This window comes from Acomys minous (genome assembly GCF_964271855.1).
Source record: "Acomys minous genome assembly, chromosome: 1".
Lineage (NCBI taxonomy): Eukaryota > Metazoa > Chordata > Mammalia > Rodentia > Muridae > Acomys > Acomys minous.
The window spans coordinates 34,098,903-34,122,164 of NC_140483.1; the positions used below are offsets into that span (position 1 = coordinate 34,098,903).

The following is a 23,262-nucleotide window of genomic DNA, read 5'->3' on the forward strand; positions in this document are numbered from 1 at the left end:
CAGAAGTAGATTTAAAATGGAAGAGTCTTTCATGTGAGGCTATTATTAAGGAAAATAATAACTGTATGTTGGTGAGCAGCTGAAAAACTACCAGAATATCCTTGTGAAATTTCTGTGAAGAGGGAAAAAAAGGCATGCTATAAGCAATAATAAATCATAGCAATGTTTTTACTGAGTCGGTGCCAGATCATGTGGATTTGTTTTGAATCTTAATTCTATTTCAGTGTCCTGATACTTTAAGTAGATATGGGAAATTGAGTTGTGCTGTTAACATCCATTGCCTTATATTTGGTAGACAGCTCCTACACTGAAGGAGCCAGTCCACAAATGGGCACTACTGTCCACCCAGTAAGAACTGCCCTGTGTGGAGAGATGGAACTTGCTCAATGCAGTCAAGCCCATTTTACGACTCCAATTGCTTCCTGCAAATATCCCTGTCTTGGTTGTCTGTTCTGCATCAGTATGAGGTGGTGCAGGGTCCAAGGCTGAGCCAGACATGGGCCCATACTGTGTAAGCCTCACTCAGACCAAGCCCCATAGAGTATCAAGGTCACTTTTCAAGACACACAAACTCATTCAGACTTGTATTTCTCGTTTATAAAACAAACAAAAAAAATAGTAGTAAAAAGAAAACCACACACCTCATAGTTGTTCTAAGCTGAGAGAACTGATGCCTGTATGACCTGTAATCTAAGCAACACGGTTTTAGACAGTTTCTGAGAAGTTATGTGCTCAGAGAAAAGCATCTCAGTGGCAAGAGTAATTGAAAAAGAATCACAATTTGGTGAAGATCTCCTTTAAATAATTGAATATTTAAAAACCACAAAAGAGATCCAAATGTCTCTACATCATGCTGTTTATTTAAATTCTATTTCTGCCTTTCCTGTATCTCACATATTTCTAACATGGTCTGAGTATTGTTCAACTTTACCGAAAACACCTTGGCTGGACACAGTAGCACATGTTTGTACTTTGATCACTCAAGAGGCAAGAGGATCAGGAGTTCAGAGCCCGCCTGGGCTACGTAAGACTCTGTCTCATTAAATCAGAACAATATAAGTCAAGTGAAATCAATGTTCTTCCTACACACAGTTTATAGTGCTTTTTTGTCTTTCTCTTTCCCTCCCAAGTCCAATCTTTCCTATAACTTTATTAGATTCTGCTTCTTTCCTCACAGAGAGTGATCCCTCCTTTGCAAGAGTGTTGGGGTTGGTGCTTTGAGGGGTACCTGGCTCCATGATCATCACAGGATTGCCTTTTCTGCATTGGAGAAGAATTTCTGGGAACATTACCATGTTCTATTCTACCTAAAACATATGGGAAAATATCCCTTAAATGTGATACATGTTTCTCTGCAGGGGAGCCAAGCCTTTGCTACAGGTATGAGGGAGACGGTATTTGTGAACCTTTTGAGAAGGAAACCAGCATCATAGACTGTGGCCTCCATACTCCTGAAGGACACTTGGACCAGTGGGCTACTCAGGCTTATTCCCACCATGAAGACAAGAAGAAGTGCCCCGTTTCCTTGGTAACAGGGGAACCTCATTCAATGGTAAGTTAAGCCAAAAGAATGGAGTCATGGCTGTCCCTAGATCCTTACAGAATTTGCGCTTTATTTAAGATGTTATCATCTGATTTTTCCCTTCACTGAGATCAGAACAAGATAATATTAGCTGAAGACCTTCTACAGTAACCATAAAATCCCTGTACCTCCCATGCACACTACTTGACCTCAACAACTTTTTATCAAATGACTCAAGCCATAGACAAACATCTTGAAGCTTAGCATAAGACATGCAGCTATTATGAACCATTTGGCCTCTATGCATTGGGGGGATAGTATAAATATAAAAAAGCAACAATAAGAAATCAGAAAGTCTGAATATGACACTTGGATCCACTAGTATTACTGTTACTACCTGACTGTGAACAACTCACTTAACCCCTCTGGGCCCGCATTTTTGCATTTTTATATCTTTTGCATATAATAGGCCAGTATAGAGTACATATATATATAGTTTTTAATTTATTATTTTAAATTTTTATTGAAAAATTTAAATTATTGCTGAAGAAATGCTAGAGTTAGTAGTTAAAGTAAACCAGGTGAATCCTTTCCCCTATCTTCCTACATAGTGAGCGATCTTGGGAAGACACTCAGAGGTTGTACAAATGACTCTGGTGAACTGAGAGTGAATACTAAAGACAGGAAAAAGGGCAGTTGACTCTTAGGTATCATCCCAGATGCTTTCATCACTAAATAAACTCTTCTATCCATTGTAACAATGTGCAAGATGTCTACAGACATAAAAGCTATCCCTTTGGGTATTGTAGGCTAGGATGAAATAACTGTATTATAAACTCCTCACTCTGAGGAAAAATTTCTGAGTAGACAGAGGAAGCTACTCAAGGTGCGTGTCTCACGTGTCTCATCAAGGATGCCAGTGTTTACATTCCAACACGTGTGTCTGTGTGTGTGTGTCTGTGTGTGTGTGTGTGTGTGTGAGAGAGAGAGAGAGAGAGAGAGAGAGAGAGAGAGAGAGAGAGAGAGAGAGAGAGAGAGAGAGAAAGAGAGAGAGAGAGAGAGACATGAGAGACTTAAGTTTGACTTCAATCACCAACTCTCCATGTCTGAGTTATGCTCCCAGAACCTGCACATGCATACTACTTAACCTCAACAACTTTTATCCAGTAACTCGAGGCATATGCGAGCACCTTGAAGTTTAATATAGACATGCAGGTATTATAAACTATCTTTGGGCTCTGCCTGTTGGGGAAGGGATTTAGCAATCAGTTTTGCAGGCACGAATAAGGAAGCAAGTCAAAGGGAAGCACGTGTCAGGTGAGTGCTTCTCCATGTTTATTGAGGAAAAAAATGGCATTCCCCCCCCCCCCTGGAAGCTCAACACTAGATTTTTACCCATATCTTACTGGTTTATTTAATCACCTTCCTTTGGGTGGGAAACCTGAGGAAATGAGCATTTACATAACAAATCTGAACAAATTTGATGTTCATTAGTGAAAAGGTGATGGGCAAGAAAATGCAATGGGGCAACTAGCCCTTTCTGCCTCATTCTCTTTGAGAAGTCTTGGCATTCTTCTCCTTAGACTCTGGTGGTCAGCAACAAAAAGCCAGGCAAGTTGGCAATTGCAAGCTCATGGTAGCTCTCTGAAGTGGCTTTTCGTCTAGCCTGAATGTCTTCTCTAAGTGAAGTAGGAGACATTTCCTGGAGTTCTGTTTCTTGGGTTCTCTACCTAGCCAAGTGCTCCCTACCTGCCTGACTCAGTAGCCTCCCTCTAGGGTCAGTTGATGTTGAATGGAAAGACTTGCAAAGTGAATCCTTGAATCAGCCTACAAGTGTGCGAGAATGACTCTTGGCCAAGGTCCCATGCTGATGATGGACAGAGAGCTGTCCCGTGTGGTTCTTTGCCCTAGCAAGATACATCTTGAGAGTTACAGCATTGAGAATGTCTTCTGCATGGATGGTAGTTTTTCTGCGTTCTGCATCTGCTGGTGTGGCCATTATGCATTTAAAAGAGAGAAAGATTAGCTGTGTGCTGGAGAGCTTTCTTGACTGTACTTAGCCCCTGAATGCCACACTTAATTTGGGATCGAAATTGCATTTCAGAGTTGCGCTCCACACCATCCAGATTCGTCCTCACACCATCTCGTTACTGGCTGGTCCCCTTGTGTCTTCAGTCTGAAGAGTGGCCAGGATGAAGGCAGCGAGCAGTCTAAAAATAACCTGCAGAAGGACAATGAAGTTTGGCTGGAAGTAAGTGATCACATGGGTGAAGCTGGGCATGTGACTGATACGTTAGGGATTTTCCTTTTGCTATCTCAAAGTATTTACGTCTTAAATGATTTCCGTCTCTCTCTGAAGTTTGGGCTTGCATATGATGATCACCCTAGGAAAGTAACATGTACCCCCTAAAACACGTGAAACTAGAAATGGACAGCTCAAACACCCTAATTACCATAGAAACCAGGGAGCAGGGGGTTTGAGATCACTGTGGCAAGGCTCTCCTATTCCCCTTGTCTGTTGCGTCACAAACGTATCCAGCGTTTCTTTCCTTTGCCTGATTTTTGACTGTTTTTAATGTTACTTGAGATAGGGTTTCAGACAGCTCAGGCTGTTCTCGAACTCCGTGCCACTGGGGATGACCCCGAGCTTCTGATCCTCCTGGTCCCACCCGGCTGAGTGCTGGGGTGACAAGTGCACATCACCACATCCAGATCATGCAGCGCTGGAAAGAGAAACAAAGGTTTTGCATGTGATCGGCATGTACTGTGCCTACTTGGACCACATCTTCAAACCCAGTTTTGGCCTTATTTGAAAAACATTATAATGTGTTCTTACTGGGTGTGGTGGCACACGCCTTTAACATCAGCACTTTGGAGGCAGAGGCAGGCAGTTCTCTGAGTCCACGGCCAGCCTAGTCTATAGAGAGAGCTCTGGGACAGGCAGGCCTATGAAGAGAGACCCTGTCTTGAAAAAATTATACTGTGTTCGTCTAGTGTCTAACTTTTTCTTATCCATCTTTATAGACATAAGATTCATTCCTGCTACTGTCCTTAGCCAAAATTTTCATCTTCCTTCCAATACAAGAGAGCTCAATTTCTTATGTTGACATATCCCATGTGTGGATTATTTACGTGATTCTATACTTCCCTTTCTGCGATAAGTATTTCTGTGCATTTCTTTTAGCGCATGCGTGTAAACTGATGGGTATCTTTAAAAATGATAGATTATTGATAGTCTAGCTTTGGTAGGAAATTGCAAATGATTTTCCAAGTGGTTATGCTAATATATATGCCACAAGAGATTTATTACTTTGTTAACTGCCTTACATTTTTCTCAATACTTGGCATTTTAGGTTTTAGTTCTTACCTCTTCTTTTGAGGATATGAAAGTCTCTTCCTGTGCCTTCAAGACGAACTACATAATCAATGTGTTGGGTCGTGTTTTCTATGGACAGTGCCTATTTGTATACCCCTTTTGTTATTTTTTGTCTTTAATACATATAGTCAATACTTTATTTAGTTTTCCGCTGGGTTACAGGGCATTTTCTTAACATATAACATGTTCATACTTTTCTGAATACAAATTCTCTTTCAAGTACAAGTTTTTCAATGTCTTGCAAAACTCAGTAGCTGTTCCATCCTCCTAGGGGTCCCTTTAAAGGGACTAAGCTCAGAATCTTATTGGGGTCTAACCTATTTGCTTCCCTTAGGCCTTCTATATGCTACACAGTGTAATAAATACTCACCTTCTATAAAGATCTGCCTTTCTGTGTTAACTTCTAGAAATGCTACTGCTTTGCTGTTTCGTGTTTACATCTAGAATTCCTCTGGAGCTTTTGTGACAGAGGGAGGTAGATGCACAGTCTCTGCCCTAGGCATGTTCATCAGATCCAGAATCTATCCAGTCAGCTCAGACCCACTATGATGCATGTCACCTTTGCCAGAAACCAGCAGCAGTATGCATATGCTGGCGAGTTTATTGACACTATGTTTTATATATTGGTCCTGCACTTTGCTCCATTAGTTCATATACTTTTGGGATATTAGTATTAAACATTTTTACTTAATCTTAGAGTACCATGGTGTATGTCTTACAGGTTCTCCATTTTCTATCATAATGTATTAGCTATCTTGATAATTATTCTTTAAATGTTATAATTGGCTGTTTTTCCCAGTCTGGCTAGCTTTTATTATTTTTCCTAACTTTTTGCACAACCAATCAAAGAAATGTACACTGTAATTTTTAATTATTTTCTTTATTTTTCATTTGTTTTCAGGGCTGTGCACACTCTACACAAGTTTTCAACCATTGAACTACAATTATGCTTTAAATTTGTGGGGTTTTTTTTATGACAACCTAAAATAATACCTTGATAATTGTCTTTTGGTCCCCCATGTATATATTCTTATACACACACACACACACACACACACACACACACACACACACACACACACACACACGGCGGGGGACAGTCTTGCTTCTCATGGTACTGTAAGATCACAAAATGACTATGCAAAATTAACAATAACAAATTAGATGATTATAATATTTTCATAACCCCTAAAACATTTTCACTCTAAATGCTCTTATATTTTAGCTATGCATATGTGGGAGTGTTAAAAAAAAAAAGGCTGCTTTTTGACTCATTAGTTCCCTCGGACTTAAAACACTGGCAAGATATGGAATCAATGTGTTAGATTTGTTTGCCAAGGTCAAAAGACACCAAGTAGCTTTACCTTTGCTGCCTTCACCTTATGTGACTCCTTTTTCTTATGTAGTTTATGTGACAAAATTAGCATTTTCTTATGATGGTGAATTTTCTACGCCTTGCTTATACTGGTAGTCATATATCAGCTTCTGGCACTTATTCATCATTCTTTTGGTGTTATAAAATCTCCACAAGAGTTCCTTTAGTATGAATTTTTCCCTTTAAATTGGTGTCTCTAGGACAGCATTTCTCAACTTGTGGGCCGGTGCCCCTTTGGCAAGCTTTATCTCCAAAATGCTTACATTATAATCCATAACAGTAGCAAATTTACAGTTATAAAGTAGCAACAAAAATAATTTTATGCCTGGGGTTACCACAACGTGAGGACCTATGTTAAAGGGATTCAGCAGTAGGAAGGTTGAGAACCACTGCCCTAAGAAGTCTTGGTCTTTTTGTCAAAAGTACATTCCCTATTTCTGGTGACAACTTCCCTTTCACTGACGTCCTCTACCTGCACGTCTGGTCCCTTGAATCACCATTCTCAGAGCCTGTTACTTCCATAACCCCATTGTTGTTGACCAGGCTTTACTCCTAGCATCATCATTTTTTTTTGCTGTATTTTTATTTTACTTTCCTATTTTGATTGCCCATTTTGGCAGATTTTCATGAGTATTTATCATTGGGGAGCAAGCTGAAAGCAGAACAACATGTGTGTTGTTGTTTGTCCAAGTCAAATCAAAACTTCATTCAGTGTGATAGAAGAGATGGTGAGTGGAAGGAGAAAAGACTATCAGCATGAAACAGTCCTACTCACTAAGAGCTTGTTCTTCTCAAATTCACAGTAAAGTCATTTTGTCTTTAGCAAGGATGGGATTCGTTTACTGGTCAGAATTCACACCCATTACTTGCGTGGAGAATTGTTGTTGTCGTTGTTGTTGTTGTCGTTGTTGCAGGACTGGCAGTGAACTGCTTGCTTATTCAGTTGTATTAGTACATTGTATCAACTTGATTTGAGTCATGTTGGTGAGTCACTGGCTTTAGTTAAGCTGATTTTATGGCCATTTAGGTATGTGAACTATGAACATTGGAAATTGCCAGCGTATATCTTTGAATCCCTTCATCTTTCTTATAAGTCATCTTCTTAACTAAAGCATATGTCTTTTTTATCCCTAGGAATACCTACTTAATCTCCATATATTCCCTTTTTTTTTTAAGTTCTCTGTCTTACAGTGCACTATAAAACACACTAATCAGGATCACTGTAATGTGGACATGATAACATCAATCTCTTAGTGACCTAAACTGTCTTATGTTGATGGTCTTTTCTCCTTTGTCCTACTGTTCTCTCTCCTCTATCATAATGAATAAAGTCTTAACTGGACATTAGACACTGAACATCTTGTACAGATATTGGATGACATTATCTTATTTTCAGGATGACTTTATTGGGTTATACACTAAGATTTGAGAAATGTCACCTTAATTAAATGAGCAATTTAAAAGACTAGAATCTCTGCTCTTTTATCTATGAGCCCTGATCCATTTTTCAGTTTTTTTCACCTTTTCTAAGAAATTCCCCATGCAAAGCTTGAACTGGGCCCTCTACCTTGAAAGTCAACAGCTTCCTTGTCCTCCAGGGTCTGAGCTGCTCTCTGGCTAGTCTTTGCTTCACTTATGCTTTTACTCTGGATGGCTTTGGTTATTAAAAATATTTCTAAGACATCAAATATTCTGTTCCTTTTAATGTGATTTCTTGCCTTTTGGTATATTAAGCTCTTGAGTCCTGATGGATTTGCTTGTTTTCAAACATATCCCCATCATCATCTTACTTTATTTGTAATTTTGAAATACTCCCACTGGAACGAGCCTCTCTTTTCATTGTAAGCAACTCAGTTGTATCCAGAAGCAGAAATGTCTCAATCTGAAACTCTATTAACACCCATAAGTTAGCTACCTCTTGTATTTTAGGTTTGTATCCTGGTACTGCTCCACAGGTAATCTAGGAGAATAGTTTTTGTTTTAGAGCAAAATCACGAATCTCATCACAAGTTACACTAGGGTGTAAAGGTGGCTAGTAAAACATTGACTTCATGAACCTGTCTGGTACCAAATAAATTAGGAAGTGGCTTTTGAAATAAGCTCCATCAAGCAAAACATTTCCCAAGCACTGCAGAATTTCTGGCCCTTTCTTTACTCTTCATTTTAGTATAATTTAATCTTGATTTGATACACAGATATGATTTGTATGCAGTGAATCAGAGACAAATTTATTGCACAAGTGAAAAACAACAGTACTGGAAAACATTAGTTTTGAAAACATATTTCCAAAATCTTTCATTCACTCACAAGCTACTTGCCAAAATAAAAGCTCAGTCATTTTAGCCAACTTTACTGAAGTAACATCCTCTTGCTCCTTTTCTATTCTAATCTTCAGCCAACAGAGCAAGAATGGAAGAAATTTTTAAAGGAGTATATAATACATGTTTTTTTTTTACCATTTACAAGAAATTACATTTAAAGTCATCTATGGTTTACAAAATGCATATTTGTATGCATTTTCCTGGCACCCTTCCAAATCACTGTGAGTGACAGGAGAGATGGTTTTTCCATTTCACAGATGAAGAAAGCACCCAAGGTTTGAACGGCTTCTTCTACAGCACTAAGGAACAAAATTGTAATCTGGAAGCTCAGATTCCCATGTCATAACAGTGACCTCATGAGACTTTTATTTTTCCATCTCTCTAAACTCCTTTGCTTCTTCTGTCAGCATTTATTAAGCACCTGCAGTATGCCAAACCTAGATCTTATCACTGAGAGTACACAGGAGAGAGCAACAAAAGGAAGAAAGCAAGAATACAAGAGCATATGAAAGGAAAGGTGCTCTACCTTTGTTTTATTGCTTTTCTTCTAAGTTTTTGAAAGTCAGTGTGTTGATGAATCTGGTTGAGAGGTTTAACTCCGTGCTTTCTGTAAGCTCTACATGCAGTAACAGGAGGAGGCACAGAAGTTGTGGTTTCCTTAAGAAAATACTTTGAATGTAAGTAATATAGGAAAAAAAATGAAACCATTTGGGATACAGACACTCAGCAACTGTTTGGTTCCTAAGGAGCCAGTCACTATATGCAAACTCATATACTCATGTTTGTTTCTACAGTTCTAACTGCCTCCAGTTTGAAATGATCTCACTTAGCCTGGACCAGCTAGCAGTCCTAACAGAAACCACCACATGTTCACAGTATTTTAAGTACCAGGTTCTCCACATCAGTTATGAATCATGGACCACTGCCTGGAAATCTGTTCTGCACAAGCCTAAAGCCTGTTAGCCATAATTTTCTTCTATTCTTTGTTTGCTATCAACCAGCTAAACACTGAACATAAGTCTCTAACAGAACATGAATGTGCATTTAATAGATTAGGTTTCCAATGAGCATCCCTAACACCATGTGAACATGGAAAAAACACATGTGTTGAAATGTGTTCTATTCCACATAGTATTTATTTTACACACCTCAAAAATGACTATTTTAAATTTTTGAGATGCTAAGCATTTACATGATATAACTAGTAAAAGCGCTGTGTGTGTGTGTGTGTGTGTGTGTGTGTGTGTGTGTGTGTGTGTAGATCAGATCAAAATTCAAATCCAGAGTTGGAAGAAGTTTTCTATGAAGAACCAGTTAAAAATATTTTAAGTTTATAGCTTATGCAATCCATATCATAAATGTTTACCATAGCTATTATCACAAAGGTAGAAAGTATGTAAGCGTATGTATACAAATTGTAGGTTGGGTTTTTTGTTGTTGGTTTGGTTTGGTTTTTGTGTTTTTAGGACAGAGTTTCTCTGTGTACCCTGGCTGTCCTGGAACTCATTCTGTAGACCAGGCTGGCCTTGAACTCACAGAGATCCACCTGCCTCTGCCCCCTGAGTGCTGGGATGAAAGGCATGCGCCACCACTGCCTGGGTTACATACAAATTGTATTTTTAAATTTTCGAAGACAGAACTTTGAATTTACTCACTTTTCATGTTATATTTGTTTTTACTTTCAGCTATTTGAAAATACATATCTTAGATCACAGCCTTATGGAAGTACGCATTGGGTCAGGATTGGCCCATGGGCTGCAGTGTGCTAACTCCTGCTCTGCATCCTGTTTCTGATTATTATGAAAGAGAACCATAACTACTTATCTTATTTCAGCACTATGTTGTTCATCTGTGTAACTGTGACAAAAGGCCTGATGTAAACAGCTTAATGGAAGAAGGGCTAATTTTGTTCCTAGATTCAGAGGTTTTGGTCCATCTTGAGTCAAGGAATGGTGTGGTAAAACAGGGCAGTTCACACACAGCTGGGAAACAGAGAAAGAATACCTATGATACTGGCTTCATCCCGTCTTGTCTTTTATACCTTCACTACCCCAGCACATGGGATGACACCATCCAAACATGGGGGCAAGTCTTCTCTCCTCAGTCAGTCCCTGGTAGAAAGAGCCTCACAGCCACATGCAAGGGTCTGCTTTAATCTAAGTGTATTGCAACCAAAGCAAGTGGGAAATCAGGGTTAAAAGTCTTACATTCCATGACAAAATGCATGTATGTTTGCATATGTGTATATAGTATATGTTCATTTATGTAAGTGCACATGCATGCTTATGTATGTGGAGACCATATGTCCTCCTCAGTCACTCTTCACCTTCTTTTTGATGCCATTAACTAAGTCCAAGCTCACCAGATCAGACAGGCTCTTGGCTGGCCAATGAGCTCCTTTCTCATCCTCCCCAGTGCTTGAATTACAGATGTGAACTAACACACCTCAACTTTCACATGAGTGCTGAGATCCAAGCTCAACATAGCAGAGTATCATTAATGGTATTGGGTTGGCTCTCTCCCGTGGGGTCGGTCTTGGGTTGGGTCAGTCATTGCTTGGCCATTCCCTCAGTCTCTAGCTTTACCTCTGTACATCTTGTAGGTAGGGCAAATTTTGGGTCAAAGGTTTCGTAGGTGGACTGGTGTTCATCTCCCACCACTATAAGTCCTGCCTGGCTAGACACAGTCCCTGTGTCCCCCACTGCTAGGGGGCTCCTGTAGAGACACTTCATATCCTCCATGTAGCCCACCCTGTCTTAGGTCGCCAGCTTATCTCAATGATGCCTCTGCTCTCAGTTTCCGTTTTCTCTCCAAGCCCTCTAACCTCCCATCCCTACTCTCCCCACATCTGATTTCCCCACTCATTACCCTCCGCACACCCTCTACAACCCAGTTCCCTCTCTACTTTTACTACCATTGTCTATTCTATTTCACCATCTATGTGAGGTTGAAGTAGGACTTCCCTTGGGCCCTCCTTGTTACTTAGCTTCTTTGGGTCTGTGAATTGTAGTATGGTTGTCCTGTACTATATGGCTAACATCCGCTTATAAGTGAGTGTATACCATGTATCTTTCTGGTCTGGGTTACCTCACTCAGGATGATCCTTTCTAGTTCCATCCATTTGTCTGAGATTTTCATCATTTCCTTGTTTTTTAATAGCTGAGTAGTATTGCATTGTGTAAATGTACCACGTTTTCCTAATTTATTCATCAGTTGAGGGACATCTAGGTTGTTTCCAGATTCTGGTTATTGTGAATGAAGCTGCCATGAACACAGATGAGAAAATGTCCTTGTGGTATTGCGGAGCATCTTTTGGGTATATGACTGGAAGATGGTATAGCTGGGTCTTGAGGTAGTATTAGTTCCAGTTTCCCGAGAAAGCACCAGATTAATTGTCAGAGTGGTTGTACAAATTCACATTTGCGCTAACAGAGAATGAGTGTTCCCCTTCTCCCACATCCTCACTAGCATGTGCTCTCACTTGAGAAGTTTTATTTAAAATTTTAATTTGTTGGCTTTACATCCTGATTGTTTTCCTCTCCCTCATCTTCTCCTGGTCTCACCCTACCTCCCTCATAACCTCACACTCCCTCTTCTAATCCTCAGAAAGGGAGCCCTCCTCCCCTAGTATCTAACCTCAGCCTATCAAGTCTCATCCGGATTGCCTGTATCCTCTTCCTCTGTGGCCTGGCAAGGCTACCTCACCAGGGGAAAGTGATCAACATGTGGGGGCCAGAGTTTATGTCAGAAGTAGTCCCTACTGCCCATATTTTGGGACCCACAAAGAGACTGTGCTGCCTACCAAGTACATCTGAGCAGGGGGTCTAGGTCCCCACTATGCACGGTCCTTGGTTGATGCATCAGTCTCTGCAGCACCCCTCCTCCACCTGGATTTGTTGGCTCCATTGGTCTCTGTACGAAGAATCACTTGAGTTTTTCATCTTAGCAATGCTGACAGGTATAAGATGGAATCCCAGAGTCAGTTTGATTTGCATTTCCCTGATGACTAATGACACTGAACATTTCTTTAAGTGCTTCTCTGCCATTTGAGATTCCTCTGTTGAGAATTCTCTCTTTAGATCTGTGACCCAATTTTTAAATTGGATTTTTTGGGTTTTTTTTTGTTTTTGTTTTGTTTTGTTTTGGTGTGTGTGTGTGTGTGTGTGTGTGTGTGTGTGTGTGTGTGTGTGTGTGTGTGTTTGATTTCTTGAGGTCTTTATATGTTTTGTATATTAGCTCTTTGTCAGATGTAAGGTTGGTGAAAATCTTTCTCTAATAGGTAGGCTGCCATTTTGTTCTGTTGACAGTGTTCTTTGCCTTACAGAAGTTTTTCAGTTTCATGAGGTCCCATTTATTAATTGTTGATCTTATAGCCTGAGCTGTTGGTGTTTTGTTCAAAAAGTTGTCTCCTGTGCCAATGAGTTCAAGGCTGGTTCCAGGTTTCTCTTCTAATAGATTTAGTGTGTCTGGTTTTATGTTGAGGTCTTTCATCCACTTGGACTTGAGTTTTGTTAAGGGTGTAAATATGGACCTATTTTTAATTTTTCTACATGTAGACATCCAGTTAGACCAGTATCATTTGTTGTAGATGCTTTCTTTTTTCCATTGTATGGCATAAGTGGATTTATTTCTGGTCTTTGGTTCAATTTCACTGATCAACTAGTCTGTTTCTATATTATTATTGCTCTATAGTATATCTTGAAGTAAGGGATGAAGATACTTCCAGAAGTTTTTTTTTATTGTATAGGATTGTTTAGCTATTCTGGGTTTTTTGTTTTTTCCACATGAAGTTGAGTCTTTCTCACTCTAAATGTCTTGAAAGGTCATATGATCCTCCCTAAAAACACCACCAATATGTTCAGTAAAGAATTACAATGCTGAATTTCATGGGTCTATCAAATAGCAAAATATAACACTTAATTATAGTGATTTAAAATTGGAGCACGAATGGAAGGATGTAAGTAAACATGAAAACACATACTTCAGTCTCAATTACCAGACAGTATGGATGGATCTGTTCCTCACACCCTTACTGGGGCCTGGGCTTACCATTCACCTATGCTTAGTCAGTCAGTGAGAATAAGATAACTTCTTATTTCTGCCATGCTTTTCATTTCTCCTTACTGTAGTGTGGTATAACATCCTTTAGGCAACAATTGCTAATCAGTTAGTATTCTTTTTCTCTTAATTTCATGGTATAGGTTCATTCATTTCACCCTGCTCACTATGGTTGAACTGATATCTATAATTTTCTTATGTTAGAATTTCAGTTTTGCCTTTCAGACTTTTGTCTTTCACGCACTAGAATTTTTTAAATATATATTCATAATACATAAAACATGACAAGGTAATTTCCTTAATAGTATCCATTGAAGTGTTCATTTTTGCTTTGTTTTATAGTATGACAATGATTACATACTAACTGTTAAGCAACGTGTGAGTCTGTTTTGAGCTCTGTACTGTAATTAGCTTGTCTAGCTTCCTGTTTGTTTCATCATCTCTCTGTTTGTATTGGTATGAATTTTACTGTGTAAATAAGTTGGCTGTACATGGTCCCCTTCCCCATTTTTTGTACATTTGTTTTAAAAATTGAAGTTCACTATTCATGAACATTCCTTTTCCATATAAATTTTAAAATGTACCTTTGTGATTCTGTTCTTTTGAGTTATCATTTTGTTGAATCAAGGAGATAAGGTTTGAGACACAAAACCAGTTTTCCTTGTAGAGTGATCTTAGATGTGGATTATGTATGACATTTTGTGTGTACTATTAGATTTTTACTGACATATTTTATATATTTCCTTTTGAATAGTTTACTAACTCCCCATAAAAGTGTCAGCATGGTTTTATCCCCTTTTTTGAAACGTCTTGTGTGAATAGGATTATCACTTCCTTCAAAATTCAACTGAATACCTCTTTTTTTTTTTAACCACTCAGTTCTGGGCTTATTTGAGGAAAGATTTTAGTTGCCATTTCAATTTCTTTGAGTTTTAAAAATATACTCCATACTTCTATTTCTTTTCTATTGGTTGTTGGGTATCTGGGAAATTACTGATTTATTCTTCATGGTCAAATATAGTGTGGGTTAATGCTCATAATGTACTTTTCCTCTTCTAGTCATGCTTATCATACCTTTAGGGATACATGCTTTCTAACGTTTCCTGGATTACATGTGAAACTTGTCTACCCTACAGGTGTCTTCAGGAGCAGTACTCAGTCTCATTAACCTTACTTCTATGGTATTTCCCCTCTATTTTATTGGTTATTCCTTTATTGTCATGTTTTGTGTCTTGATTCTCTGAATTTACACTGTGTCTTTCTTTCCTTCCTGCCCCCATACAGTCTGATCACAGTTTCTCTTTCCTCTACTCCTCCTTTTCCCTCCCTCCTCCTCTCTTGCCCAGATCCATTACTCCTCCATTTCCCTTCAGAAAAGATCAGACCTCTCAGGAATAGCAAGCAAGCACACAACATAGCAATCTGTAATAAGACAAGGCACAAATCCTCATATTGAAGTTGGATGAAGTAACCCAGTAGGAAGAAAAGGGTTCCAAGAGCAGGCTAAAGAGCCAGAGACAGCCCCACCCATGCCCACTGTTAGGAGTCCCCCAAAATACCAAGATACACACCATAAAATATATTCGGAGGACCTAGGGCAGACCTATGTAGGCTCTGTGATTGCTACCTCCAGTCTCTGTGAGCCCCTGGGCCCTGCTTCATTGACTCTGTGTGTCATGTGTTCCTGGTGTGTTTGACACCTCTGGCTCCTACAATTCTTCTTCCCCATCTTCTGAGGAGCTCTTCCTGAGCTCCAAGGGGAAAGACCCAATGGAGACCTCCAATTTGGGCTTTCTGCCTAATGTTCAGCTGTGGATCTATGCATCTGCTCTCATTAGCTGCCAGCAGAGTCCTCTTAGATGATGACTGGGCAAGACACTACTCTATGAGCGTAGCAGAATCTGATTTCTGTCTTTAGCTTCCCAAGTCCTAGCTAAATGCTTGGATAATTTATTTTTGGTGGTGGGTAATTTTTCTATTATAATTACTACTTTAATTGTGTCTCATAAATCCTGATTGTATAGACCTCTTGATATCATTTGATTTTAAGTGTTTTGCAATACTTTATGATTTGTTTTATAACCTAGCAGTTTTTAAATATAATGGTGTTTGTTTATACCATTGATTTTTTTTAAGAACATAACAACTTTTTATTGTGCCAGTTGGGATATTAATAGAGGGTGTTTTTTCTCCTCCCTTTGGCCCTATATTTTATTAGTAAGCCTTTAAATGGCAAATTTTCATTCATTTAGGAATTAAGTGCTGGTCCATAATAAGAATTCATATTTTGTATTAGTGTGTCAAAAGTGTCAATTATTCTTAGTTTTTTTTCTCTGGGCACACAAATATCTACAAAATTCTTTCATACTTCTCCCTTTGTGTTTGTGTTTCTAATTATTTGTTCTTTTTCTCCTTATTTTTTTATTTTGTTTATAGCACATTATTTAATTTCATTTGGAAAATTCTTATTTTTAAATAACTAACAAAATTAGCATATATTCACAGAACACCCTGCAGTCTTTTGATAAATTGCAAAATGGTTACCACAGACAAGCCTTGTCAAGGGTATCTATGTTTTCAACACTGACTTGCAGGAAAGAAAAGTACTCTCCACTTAAATTTAGGTTTTAGATAAGTAGCAGCTGATCTTTCAACATCAATATTTTCATTTTCACTTGTTGTTTGGGTATTCTAAAGCAAAATTTATCAGATTTTCAAAATTGAGCAGACATCTTGTATCTTGGTTGGTTGTTTTTTGCTAAATCTGATACTTTTTCAGTTATTGTCATGTTTTGACTAGTCAAATGCTAATCACTTATTTGGAAATGATTCCAACTCTTCAAGGAGCTGTCCACATTTTATAATTTGACCAAAAGGGAAATGTGCTTGTATAGGAGGTACTGAGTCTGGTCACTGCTTTGACTATTTGGTTAGAGTAAAGCTCACGGGATCCTACATGAGAGGGTGGGGCTGCACACGTGTGAGCTGGCCTTTTACTCTAGCCTCGAAAAAGAGCAACAGATTAGAAGGTGTTATAGAAATTGGAAGAAAGCAAGCACTCCAAAGAATGATATTGTTGCTTCTGTTACTCCTATGAACCCATCGAGTAACTTTATATAAACATGCCATCTCTCTGCGCATTAGTTTTCTCTTAAAATTTCTTTTAAATGAAGTATTTACAGAATTCCTTCCAACTTTGCACTTACATGTAAACTTTATAGCGAATTTTTTGACGTACTTAGATTTTAATAAGTAAGTGCCAAATAAGGAGTGAATAAAAATAATTCAGTTAAATTTTCATTAAAGGAGGGCTGGAGAGATGGCTCAGAGGTTAAGAGCACTGACTATTCTGCTGTTCTTCCAAAGGTCCTGAGTTCAAATCCCAGCAACCACATGGTGGCTCACAACCATCTATAATGTGCTCTAATGCCCTCTTCTGGCCTTTGAGCACTGTATACATAATAAATGAAATCTTAAAAATTTTTTTCATTAAAATAAAAAGGGACCTGTTAAAGAATTTATAAAGTGATTCTTCTGTGACAGTACCTCTTGGGCAAATCACCTGTGATTACCTGAACCAGTGGTTTTTAGCAATGACTACACATGCACATAATCACCCAGAGAACTTGGATACATACATACATACACACACATACATATTCTACATAGATATGTATATTATACATACATACATGCATTCATGTGGGCTATGTGTATGCACATGCATACATATGGGCATGCAATTCCACAAGCACCACAGGATTACTGTCCTCATGTGTCTGTATCAAGGTTATAAATCTGCATCAAAACATAAGCTCTTGGATAGGTGAGGTGTTTGAGTGCAAGCCTAACAAGCTGAGTTCAGTCCACGAATCCCATAGGTTGAAAGAGAGAAATGGCTTTTAGGAGTTGGCTTCTGGCCTCTATAAGAGCTCTGTGACATGTGCATGTCTACACACACACACACACACACACACACACACACACACACACACTTAAAAAGCCAAACCACACAAGCTTTCACAGGCCTGTCTACAGGCAGGAGGCTTGGTTACTTCTTCTACCCATCCCCACTGCTGCCTACATCCACAGAGCATCAGTAGACTCCTATCTGTGCTACCAAACAACGGCCATTCTACCACGCCTGTTCAGAGCAGTTTCATGACAAGAGTTCTGAGAAGGGAAGCAGTCTTGGCAAGGAAGGAGAACCTGAGGAACTGGGAGCTGTTCGACATAAGCATGAGAAATAAGAAACCAAGTCAAAATTGTAACTTCCATTCTGGGTTGATAGTGAATTGTTGATAGGAGAAAAGCAAATGAGATGAATGATAATACCGTCTTGAGCTACAAATTGTTAAGGATGAGGAGAGAGCCATCAATGCTGTGTTCAAATCTCTTTCCGTCCCATGAAGTATTCTTATTCCCAGGAACCTGGTTAAAATGTGCAATCTTGGTTCTACTAACAGAGGATTTGCATTTCAGGTAGGTCCTGGGAAGTTTGCATGTATGTTGCAGTTTGAAAATCACTGCTATAGAGGATGGTTAACTCAATACGGAGCAAAGTAGTTGATGCTCAAAATGATTCAAATCTCCTTCCAGTTCATCAAGTGGAAAGCTGCTGACAGGATTTTCTGCTTAATAGGACAGACAGGTTTCTGAAGAGCATAGGGATTCCTTCTCTATGCGTAACGGAAATGTATACAAAGTAATTGTCTTCAAGAAACTTGTTCAGTTGCTAGGGACATTAGCATGTGTGGAAACCTGCACTCCTTAGGGATCAAGCAAGAACAAGATGACTATGTGTTTATAATTGCCATTTCCTTAAAGAGCTAACCTCCTGCACCAGGAAGCCCCACTTCCCAGTTTATCTGTAGAGGGCACAACTTTATTTCCACTTTCCTGTTTGATTGTTACTACTCCAGAATGCGATTGATTTTTATTTGGCAATAGTTTCTTGTCCCAAGCAGGGCAACGACACAAACTCTCAGGCCCCACAAACATCAGAGGCATCTGTTGTTTCTAATGCAGAAGGGACACTTGTCCTGCTGGGCGGTGCTCTCAATCTTTACCTTGTATTTGCACTTGCTCCCCATCAGTATCTACATCCCGTAAGGACTGTTGCTATCTGTATTCCATAACACCTTTCCTCATCTGCAGGCTCCGTCTCTCATCGGATTTTCCCTGGGATTCAGTCTCTGAGATAAAACTTTACACGCAGACAGTTTACCGAGAACTACAGTTGGTGTGTAGGAGAGTGAGAGAACTAGGATTAGTCAGGAGGGGTGGCGTTTAAATAGTGTCAGAACGCTGTGCAAGCTGGCGCTGCAGAGTAGCCTCACTCGATCTTATGAAAAAGTCACTTGACACGGGCTTCCTGCCCCCGCCCCCTCCCATGCCAAGTAAGTGGCATGGCCCTGTACGTGGAGGTCACCAAAAGGGGAGAGGCTTGACTTTGTACCGAGTGCCACAGTCATGAAAGGGGTAATGAGAGACACCACAGCAGCACTCACTGCAGGTGTGGTCCTGTCCCTTCCTGCTCCTCTCTGGAAGTCTCATAAACTCTCCCAGCAGAGTTGTCGAAGACATGGCCTTGTTTATAGTGGACTTAGGGAAATGATCTAGGAAGAGTTGAGCTGGTTGTCTGAGTAGATCCTAGCCTTTCCTGCCAACTTGCTGACGCTTACGTTCTGGAAAGTCTAACCAGGAATTGTGGAAGCCATGGGAGTAATTGCATATAATGATCAGCTGGTCTGACTCTTATAGGAAAGGCAGTGTATACATTTGCAATGGCTATAGTTGTTATGGAGCCCTATGGGAATAAAGCAGGGCATCGTCTAGAGTCTGATGGACACCAAGATGAGCACGAGGCTAGACATGAGAAGAAAGAGCAACATGCTCAAAAGTCCTACCTTCACCTTGCGCCACCTTTGGAATCTGGAGACAGTCTGGGAAGCTGGCTGGCTGGAGTTTAATTGCTGAATAAACTCCCTTCCTGTATTACCTATAAACTCCAGGGGAAGAGCTTTTGTAACTTGGAGTTAGTCTCTCCCTCGACAAACCTTCTGATGACAAGATTAGTAGACTGACTCACCTGAAATCATGAACATTTAGTAATTTTTCTCCTACAAATGCGTATGCGATTTAGCCAATAGCAAACGTAATTGCAGCCTGAGTTTTGGTGGTCCTCATTAAACTACAAGTGGCTTTTAAAGATGCCTCTCTGGTCTCTAAAACTGTATGACGCTTTCGTGTTTTGGTGCTCACTTGACATCATAGGTTGAGAGGGAGTAACAAAGGTCAGTACTTTGTGGGGAGACTCTGTGATTTTTGTGCTTGTCTAAAACTAGAAATATCTCAGCCTTTCAAGTAATACAGAATGGGAAATTGGGAAAGCCACTGTCTTCCTGTGTACCATTTATCTGGGGCAAACCTTTGTTTCAATTGCACAATCAAATCTTTATGTGCCGAGGAGCTCATATTAAAAAATCTTCAGTAGGAAGAAAAGCCTGCTGACTTTGGTGAGGATTCCAACAAGGCATGTGCCCATGCTGTCCTAAGAGCAAGCATCACCTCCTGCTCTCTCCTAACCCATAGCTTCCATTTTCCATCTGGACAAGTACCAGTGAGGATGAGAAGTGTGTGTGTGTGTGTGTGTGTGTGGGAAACCAGGAGTTAACGAGAAGCACTTTAAATATAATTCTTTTTCAGTTCGTGGTATAGTTTCAGGGCCTACTATTCAGTGACCACCACAAAGGCTGACCTATACGTTGAAATGCTTGGCTTGAGTGTATGTTGCAGCACGCAGACTGGAGAGGGGCTCTACGGCTCAAATGGCTCAGCATTAGAGACGTTTTATCGCAGCCTTACTCTCTGTCAGCAGGCAGCACTTGAGGTTAAGTTTTGGAGTACATATACAGTTAGTGAATAAAAAGCAGCAGTATTGTCTCATCTGTTTCTGTCTGTCTGTCTGTCTGTCATTTTCTCTCTTCAACACCTGCCTATATCTTATCTGTCATAAACCTGTCTCAGCCTTCTCTCTGCCTTGCTTTTCCCACTCACCTCTCTCTCTCTCTCGTCATTACTGTCCATCCACCTATCTGTATATAATTTATCTATTTACCTATCTGTCATTATTACATCTTCTATATAGCTGCTGTATGATCTACCTGGTTTGTTTTCTCTTTGGTTCAATATTCTTTGCAACAAATTCTCTTGATATCCCTCTCTCTTTAAGGTGTTCTTTAGACTTTAAAATTGTGTGTATTTCTGAAAGATCTAGGCTTCGTTCTGAAATTTAGCTGTAGCTTTTCATCCTTATAAAAGTCAAGTTCAATTAGTTTTATGGAGCTCATGCATGGCATTCAATCTATGCATAATCTGTCAATAACTCAAATATCAACAGCTTCTATGGAACGCAAACATGGAGAACCAACGCACATTTTCACAAGGCAATTTATAAAATTACATAGACTATTTTTGGCCTGTAAATTTTAGAAGAACATAATTCTCTGTATACTAAAGTACTGAATACATGTGTCTAATTTTAAATTGTATTCTTTCTGCTTTTGTTCCTATTGTACAAACTGGATAAGGTGTGTGTCTTTGGAGAAGTAAGAATGGATGAACATGGAGCCCTTAATGTTCATAGATACTATCTTGTCTGCTTTTCTTTGACTTCATTCTGTCTACCTAGCATGCCTGTGATGTAAGTGATGTCTCTATTATTCAGCTATGGGAAAGATGAAGTCCAGCATCAGGCAGAAGTAGATGGTTTCTCTCTCTGTCTCTGTCTCTCCTGGTCCCCTCTCTCTTCTCTCCTCAAATCTGGGTTTCTCTTTACCTGAACTCAGGTTGATAACTCACATCCGTGGAGATGGCCCGGGTTCTGCTGTAGAGGGCAAAGAGCTGTGAGATAACGTGGCTTCTTTTTGTGCTTCTACTTGCTGCTATGAGATATATGCTCAGGTTTCACTTGAGAATCAACTTTGCCTATCTTTCCTGTGAGAGGAAATGCCCAAGTGTCAGGATAACCTGATGGAAGCTGCTCTCTCTGCGTTGTGTAAGCCAACAGTGTGCCCTTTATTAAGTCTCACTGGTGGTTTTCCTGCTTCGCTTACGGCCTGGAAGGCCTGTGGGAACCTCTCCCTACAAAGCACGGCACAGGCTCTGCCACAGGAGAGGCTGGAGGGTTCAGAGCGATTTGGTATTCACACTGCCACAGACAGTCTGTGTTGTTAGGAGGTGCAAACTGTGTTAGGAGGTTTGGGTATGGACCCTCAGGACAGAAAAGCCCACACCTACCATAAATCCTACCTCTGCTGCCTACTCTGGGATGAGTGGAAGACTGAGAGGCCTTGTGTTTTGCTCAAGCCACCACACTCTTCAGTTCTGAAGCCTTCTCTTTGGACTCTTATTTCTGGCTCAGGAAAAGAGAGCCGTCTTCCATTCTCAGGTCTCTGTTGTGGTACATGGAAAAGAAGGAGCTATGGGGAGTTCCCAGGAAGCTTTGATGGCATTTGCTGCTAGAGTCAATAGCTTTGAGCTAGACTTGGGATGTCTTTTATTTCTAGCCCCTGGCCATCCAGGGATAGAGGACTTCATTTTAGAATCTCTAACCTATGGGCCTGGATGTTTTTTGAAGTTATGAAGGAATATTTATTACTTCAAAGAAGGGAAATGAAAAGAGAGTAGGGAGACACTGTATAAAGAGAGTATGGCTGGACTTCCCCGCAAAGGTGGAAAGGACGAAGGGAGAGCTGTGTTGCTTTGACCACCGAAAATCGTAAAATCGTGTTAATTGAGCCAGTAGTGTAAATGAACCCTGTAAGCATGCTGCCAGGACTCAGGAAATCCCAGTCTGTGGACAACAAAGAATTCTTGTTAAAATGGAAAACACGTTTTACTCTTCTCCCCACTTCAGAGGAGGTCCCTACCAAACAGGCGTGTTGTGCTCTGTACTGGAACCACATCATGTTCAGAACCCAAGAAAAGGCACAGTGTTCATTCTACAGACACATATACAAGTCACCTTATACAGACTGAGATGGTTACACACACACACACACACACACACACACACACACACACACACACACACACACATAACAGTGACTATTATAGAATCTGTAGTATGCGTGCGCATATGTGCCATCAGTTAATGAAAAAAAGAGGCCATGAATTTGAAAAATAGCAAGGGAGAGTATGTGAGAATGTTTTGAGGGCAAACAGAGATGGGGGTTTGGAATTGATATAATTATACTATAATGTTAAAAATTAAAACAAATTATTTTTTTTAATGGACATCAAACTTTGTAAGTTCCTGATAATAAGAATGTAACATCCATGCAGCAGTAGGGAAATTTTGAGGCCATTTTCAATATAAATTAGAAGTGATGCTCAAGTATTTGAAGTAAAACAATAGTCCAATTGCTATATTAAATAAGTCCAATGTCGAAGACAGGTATTAAATCTGAATCCTTAGCAGTGGCTAGTGGGTGGTATTTTATCCCTGAACCTTTAATATGCAGTGGCACTAAGTGGTTTTGAGAAAGGACGCTTAGCATCTACCATCGGCCATCTATTCATCTCATCTTGATGTGGGCTATCACCT

At 39.8% G+C, this 23,262-nt stretch overlaps 1 protein-coding gene across 3 annotated transcripts in view; it reads left to right on the top strand.

Annotated features, from left to right (window-relative positions):
* PAPPA2 (pappalysin 2) overlaps window positions 1–23,262 on the top strand; it is a 232,112-nt gene that overhangs the window by 114,109 nt on the left and 94,741 nt on the right. For all 3 annotated transcript variants that reach the window (XM_084794567.1, XM_084794566.1, XM_084794568.1), the window contains exons 11-12: window positions 1,359–1,552; window positions 3,627–3,773. In XM_084794567.1, the coding sequence (XP_084650693.1) occupies window positions 1,359–1,552; window positions 3,627–3,773 (341 nt within the window). The remainder of the gene's footprint in view (window positions 1–1,358; window positions 1,553–3,626; window positions 3,774–23,262) is intronic.